Source organism: Sinocyclocheilus anshuiensis, unplaced genomic scaffold, assembly GCF_001515605.1.
Source record: "Sinocyclocheilus anshuiensis isolate Anshui unplaced genomic scaffold, SAMN03320099.WGS_v1.1 scaffold1823, whole genome shotgun sequence".
In the NCBI taxonomy this organism is placed as follows: Eukaryota; Metazoa; Chordata; class Actinopteri; order Cypriniformes; family Cyprinidae; genus Sinocyclocheilus; species Sinocyclocheilus anshuiensis.
Window position 1 is genome coordinate 387,189 of NW_015549711.1, and position 6,841 is coordinate 394,029.

General features: G+C 36.4%; 1 protein-coding gene across 1 annotated transcript in view; it reads right to left on the minus strand.

Moving 5' to 3' along the window:
• Nucleotides 1-6,841, minus strand: part of adam19a (ADAM metallopeptidase domain 19a) — a 104,521-nt gene that overhangs the window by 42,233 nt on the left and 55,447 nt on the right. Inside the window, exon 4 of the mRNA XM_016450114.1 lies at nt 2,625-2,700. Within this exon, the coding sequence (XP_016305600.1) occupies nt 2,625-2,700 (76 nt within the window). The remainder of the gene's footprint in view (nt 1-2,624; nt 2,701-6,841) is intronic.

The window sequence follows — 6,841 nt, forward strand, 5'->3', positions numbered from 1 at the left end:
TCCTCTTGTTGTCAGTAGATCAAAACTGCGCACCATTTATTCACAGATCCATTCCACGCCATCATTTCAGGCCATCATAGGGAATATTTTCATTTCCAATAACTGGAACTAAGACATAAAACTGATTTGCTATAATGTGAAGCCTGCACACTGACAGTTTAATCTTCCCGCTGTAGGACTCATGAATATTAGATTTTCTTTGATTTGATAGGACTAAGGTTTGCTTAATGACTTTTTTTATGAAGTTATAAATACAACGCTAATTAAACCTCTGTGAGTGTGTGTGTGTGCGTTTGTGTGTGTGTGTGTGTGTGTGTGTGGTTACTAAAGGGGAAAAATTCCAACCTGATTATAATGTGCGGTTAACCAGCTGGCTTAGGGATCAGTCCCTTCTGTCATATTTTCCTTTTCGGATGCTGGTAGTCGAAAGAAAGATAGAAAGAAGGAGAAATCCTCTGTGATTTTCCCTAGATTGAATTACCGCGTCTATCACAACAGGGAGCGAGAGGGGTGCTGTGATCTCTGCGGTAACTAAAGCGAACTGCTCATTCCCTTCAAAAGCTCTTTGTGTGTTAGCGCCCAATGGTGAGCTGTACGCCCATCCTGTGCTGCTCACTCAAGGGGGCAGCTGGAAGCTGTTAAAAGGATAAAAACCTCTTTTTTGCTCTACCATTATCGTGTATGGAGTATAGATTGATGTGGAAAAAAAGTAATTTAAAGCAGTTTAGCATAAGGCAGCAATATAACAAAACGTGAAAAAAAATGAAGGGGTATGAATACTTTCGCAAGGCACTGTAGAATATGGTCATAAAGAATATGTGCTTTATAATTACTAATAAACAGCCAATATGTTAATAGTAGGCATGCTAATAATCAACTATTTAATAGTGAGAATTGGTCCCTAATACTAAATTGTTAACTGCAGTTTTTTCTATTTCTTATTTATTTAGCTGTTTCTGTTGTTGTTTTTTGTTATCATTTTAGGTTTTTTTTTAAGGTTTGGGTTTAATTTTATCTAAAATTATTATTGTTATCATATACTCTCCATTATTTTTCCACAATGCAGACTGATGTGTTTTATATATATATATATACATATATATATATATATATATATTTTTTTTTTATTTTTTTTATTTTTTATTTATTTATTTATAACAGTGATATATATATGAACTGAAATAATCAGGGGTTTGACTTCACTCCCATCAACCCTTGTCAAGTGATGGAAACGCAATTACAAAGCTCAGAGCTTGTGCGGGGACTGCAAGTGGATTTGGGATCCTTCATAACAGTCAGGAAAGGCAGTTTACGGCTGAAGAAATTCGCTTGTGGTTTTGTATCCTTTTCTGGCTGATCAATAAGTCGGATTTTAGGGATGCCTGGAGCAAAACGAGACTGTTTTGCAACGAACAGACAGTGTGAAAAATCGAGCAATTGTGTCTTATATTCCGAGTCACACTTTTTGATATCGAGTCGCTCTCGTCCCTGATTGAACCCGGCACTTCACACCTCAACCACATTCAACGGAAGCACATAAGTGACAACTTTCTGCAAGAGTTAGCAATAAATTATCTGTATAAAATCTGCCTTCTGCAGCTAAAATATATCGTAATGGAACCTCCAGAGTCTTCTTTGCCCGTTAACTGAATGTTTTGCAGGAATTGAAAATAAGGAAAGAATTATTCATAACATAAAATATCACTACTGGCAGCATTAGACTTACTGGCTATATTGTATAAGGCTGTTTATTTGTGATTTGAGTGTCCAAGTACGTTAATAGGCCTGCTCATGTTCTCACATGTGCAAAAGACAAAGATAGCACAATATTGATAGCTGACTGAACTAAAAATTGCAGTTATGTTGCAGCATTTTATGCAATAAAATAAATATTACAGTAAGAAGACTATAATAAAAAAAGTACCAGGAGTATTCATTATTACATTACAAAAGTAAAATGCATTACACTAATGAAAATTTTGAGGGACAATGTGTTCAACTGTTATGACATAATTGATTTATATAGTATGTATAATATTATTTAGTTTTATGGGATAAAATATGACTGAGATTTGTTTTGTAAGCACAAATTATTTATAAATTAGGGCTATCAATCTTTTTTCTTTCATGGCTCATGACATGGTGCATGGCTCATTACATTATATAATCCAAGTAATTGCAAATAATCACACACCAATACTCGAGAAAAGTGATACTTTTAAGACATTCAATTATTGCAGCAGATGAAAACATTGAATGGACATTACGATATAATTTTATTTTTATATCGATATCATTGTGCCCATTACTGGTTCACAGTCCACAGCAATCTATTTTGCATTTATGGACATTTTTTTACTGCTTTTTTTTTAATAGAATTAATCACACTAAACAAATGTGTTTAATTGGCATGCTAATAGAACATTTAGGTTTTTAACATTCTGCTTTGTAAAATATAAATCAAGCTTTACATGTCAAGTAAATAAAACACACTGAAACAAATACGAGAACTGAGAAAAGCAGAGACAGAGAGGAACAAAGACACAGACACACAGACGCACACACGCACACACACGCGCACACACACACACACACACACACACAGAAATCTCAGTCCTGCTTACAGTGTGATTGCTGGTTTGGGTGACCGGGAGGCCATTCTCATAGTGAGTCTCAGTGAAGACGTGACCCAGGAGCTCCCTAAGAGAGACAAAATGAAAAAAAAAGCTGTCATTATGATAGCGCTACACACAAACACATTTGGCTGAGGTTTATGACATTTCAACAGCAATACTTTGTCTTTTCAAGCAATGCTTTGTAGTGATAGCGCTACACACAAACACATTTGGCTGAGGTTTATGCCATTTCAACAGCAATACTTTGTCTTTTCAAGCAATGCTTTGTACATTAAGATACAGAGAAAAGATAACCACACAACAACTAACCACACAATTATAATACACAGGATGAAAAATGGATATTCATTTTAAATTAGCTAAATATTATATTTAACAGTGTTTCAAATAAGTTGTTTACTGTGAGCATTAAAAAACAAAAAGGTAATCTAAATGTAAAAATGCAAAATGTAATATTCAATATAGGATGATAAACTACCATTCAAAGTTCAGTAAGATTTTTCCTGAAAGAAATTAACTCTTTTATTCAAGCAAGGATGAATTAAATTAATCAAAAGTGACAGTACTTTTAAGTTGTTACAAAAGGTTTCTTTTTTAAATCAATGCTGTTCTTTCTATTCATTAAAGAACCCTGAATAATGGTTTCATGAAACATGGTTTCAACAAAAACACGAAGCAGCACAACTGAAATGTAATTAGATTTTTTTGCTGAGCACCAAATCAGCAAATTAGAATTATATACATACACACATATAGACTGATACCAATACATTTCTAGTCTACAGTAACCAATATGGTATTGATAAATCATATGGCATTTACATATGTGTGTTCACATGAACATCATTTTAATCACAGAAAATGATGCTCACATTCAGACGGCAGATGTCATTTTCCAGTAAAAGCCTCACACGCTTCAAAGCACTGGCTCAATGAGAGAAAATAAAAACATATGATCTCAACTAGCCATCAATCCTTCTCTATCCCATCATTCCTTCAAGAAGTGAATCTTTCTTCATCACACTGTCCTCTATCGGGAAATACCAGGCTGATAAGAGGCCAGGCTTTAGCTGGAGTGTTATTGTGTGGCTTTGCAAAGGGCTGGTGGTCAGAGCCGTGATCTTGTCAGAGAGGGAGGCTATGATTAGAGCGAGAGGTGCGCAGGATGTGAGGACCGACTCTGCAATCTAGTCTATCCATCAGGGCATGCACACATAACACTCACACAAACACACATGCAGAGGGACACTACAACATTTATAACCATAAAGTCAAGTTGTTACATTTTTTGTGCACTGGCTCTCTGATTATAGAGCATGACTGCAGTCCACAGCACATGCAGCATTTCCTCAACCAAGCGATGATATATGATACTTAAAGGTGAAGTGTGTAATTTCAGAGCCACTAGAGTCACTGAAACAGAATTGCAAAAATAATGACTTTTTAAAGCACACTTTCTATAACACACTCCCTGTCCACATTTGGTCAGACCAACCTGATCTCATAAAATATATACAGTACATACATACAACTATGGATTCTGGAAACACCAACTCAGTTATCTATGTTGATATTTATGGAACTTGTGAGCATAGTTGGCTAATGGCTATACTGTCCCAAACCCACCTCACTGAAACATAAGTAGACAAGTCAAACTGTACAAACTGAACAATATGTGGTAACACTTTATTTCGATAGTCCACTGTAGACATTCTATTAACAGTAAGTAACTTTGCAACTACATGTCAACTAGCAGTTAGTAGAGAATTAGTAGACTGTCTGCTTAATATCTTCTAACACTTTCTTTGTCAACTAATTCTACTAACCCTAAACCTACCCTAACAGTCTACTCTGAGAGTTAGTAGACATGTAGTTGCAAATTAATGAGAATTAGTTGACATGTAGTTGACATGTAGTTACAAAGTTACTTAGTTAGTAGAATGTCTAAAGTGGACTATCGAAATAAAGTGTAACCCAATATGTTAAAAGCACCAGTGCAATGTATTCACACTTGAATGAGTTAAATGGCATCAACAGCTTACAGTAAATTTTCTCTGCATAAACTGAGAACGTTTCTGAATACTGAAATGAAAAATACACTTCAACGCTCACTTCAGAGACTAACAATTACGATGTTTAATGCCCTCTTCTTTTCCCCTTGTGAATTATTGTTCTAATAGAAGTAAGTGATACTTTTCAGACCACTTATATGACAGGCAGCCTATAGAAGCTAACCTTGAGAAACATCTGTGTGAAAGACATTATTTTATTCTCAGCAGATCTGAATTCAATATCCCTTTGAGAATGATATTGCTTTTTGGGTTTTGTGCTTTTAAAATGGGTGAAGTTCTAACATGGCAGTACCAGCAGAACAGAAGAGGTAAGTCATAAGGACAACCATTTTGGAAAGAGCTGATGAGGAGCGAGGAATAGGCTAGGAAATGAAAAAAAAAAAATCTCGGAACATGCAGCGAATCAGAGTGATGACCTTTCGCATCCGACAAGAATGAAATGATGGGACATTTTCAATCTAAAGTTGGTGTGGATACCGCTGCTGAGATGGAGGAGACTGTTGTGTGTGTGTGTGTGTGTGTGTGTGTGTGTGTGTTCACGCGTGTGTCCATAACATTTCAATGAGAGAACACAGCTGGCAGTTGATTTGTGTATTATTACTGAGAGAACACCGTTATCTGCACATTCATAAATTACCTCTACCTCTGATTTTCACACTTTATGAGACCCCAATTCCCCAAACTCCAGCCATAATAACTCTACAAGGATTGAAAAGTGCTTCATAAATGCCACAAACCCTCACTGTACTGAACTTCTCCTTTAGTCCATCACCCTGTACTTAAAATTACCTCCATTTAAAAGGTAAACACTTTTTACAGCATAGTGAGAAATGCACTCTCTTTCTGTATTGCAATCAATAAACAAAACAAACCTGCCAATTAGCAATGCTTACATCCATGCATAAACACTAACCACTCGAACAAATCACTACTTGGAGCTACACACTCATTACCTCTTCCGCGCTCAGCCACACTGACACAGTGGCAAACATTTGTGGGTTGTGGGGGAAAAACACACAAAGTTAATGTGATCAACAAGGCATGAGTCATTGTTTTAGTTTATGCTGGGAACTACAATGTAAGTGTTGATCTAACACCTGTTTTAACTGGCCAAATGCTGATCTTAACTGCTAAAAGAACCTGCAGGCTAAAACCTTGTGACATTTATAGCTCACTTAGGCCTTACGCATCAATACATCAGTGTTTTTTTGTGCAGTTGTGTCCAAATCACTTTCATGGAGATATTTACTTTGATGTTTAAAATCCCCAGAATAAAATTATGTGGTTCTTCTTAGATAGGTAAGCTTTGTTACTCTGAGCATTATAGGCAATAAGCACCAATATCTGTGTTTGCCAATCAGTTTATCATGAGTCAGTAATGTTTGTATAGCTGAGTTAAAGGAGACATAGTATGCCCCTTTTTACAATATATAATATAAGTCTCTGGTGTCCCCAGAATGTGTCTGTGAAGTTTCAGCTCAAAATACTGTACAGCTCATTTATTATATAATTTAGAAAATGCCTATTTTGAGTGGAAGCAGAAACACGCAGTTTTTCGGGCCTGAGTCTTTAAATGCAAATGAGCTGCTGCTCCCCGCCCCTTTTTCCAGAATAGAGCTGTGCCATTACAGCTCGGACCTGCTAAAAACATCTGTTTTGGTTCTGATTATCAAGTTTATCGTGCTGAAATCATGCGGTTTAAACCATATGAGTTTAAACTTCTGATATACGGTTTTCTGAGTGCACACATCCGAAGCACACGGACAGAAAGCGGCTGTCACAGCATGTGAGTACTAAACTAAGTTCTCATTCACACACAAGTTTACGTTAAAAGCACACATGAGTTACAAATACAGTCGGTTATGTCTGTGAAGGTAAACTGCTGGGAAATACATTGCATGTTTATTTTAAATCTGTGTGGCAGCAGCATTATACAGTAAATAAATCAATAGATCCACTGCTTGTCTCCTCTAAGGCTGGGGCTCTAAATAGTGTTCTGTGCTCGTCTGTGCAGCCAATGACAGAACAGTTAGCATGTTTTGCTCAAACGTTCGCCATGGCATTAGAACTAATACACCGTTGTCGCTTGCGAAAACACAACAACGGCGCCATGGGTGTAAACTTACAGATTAA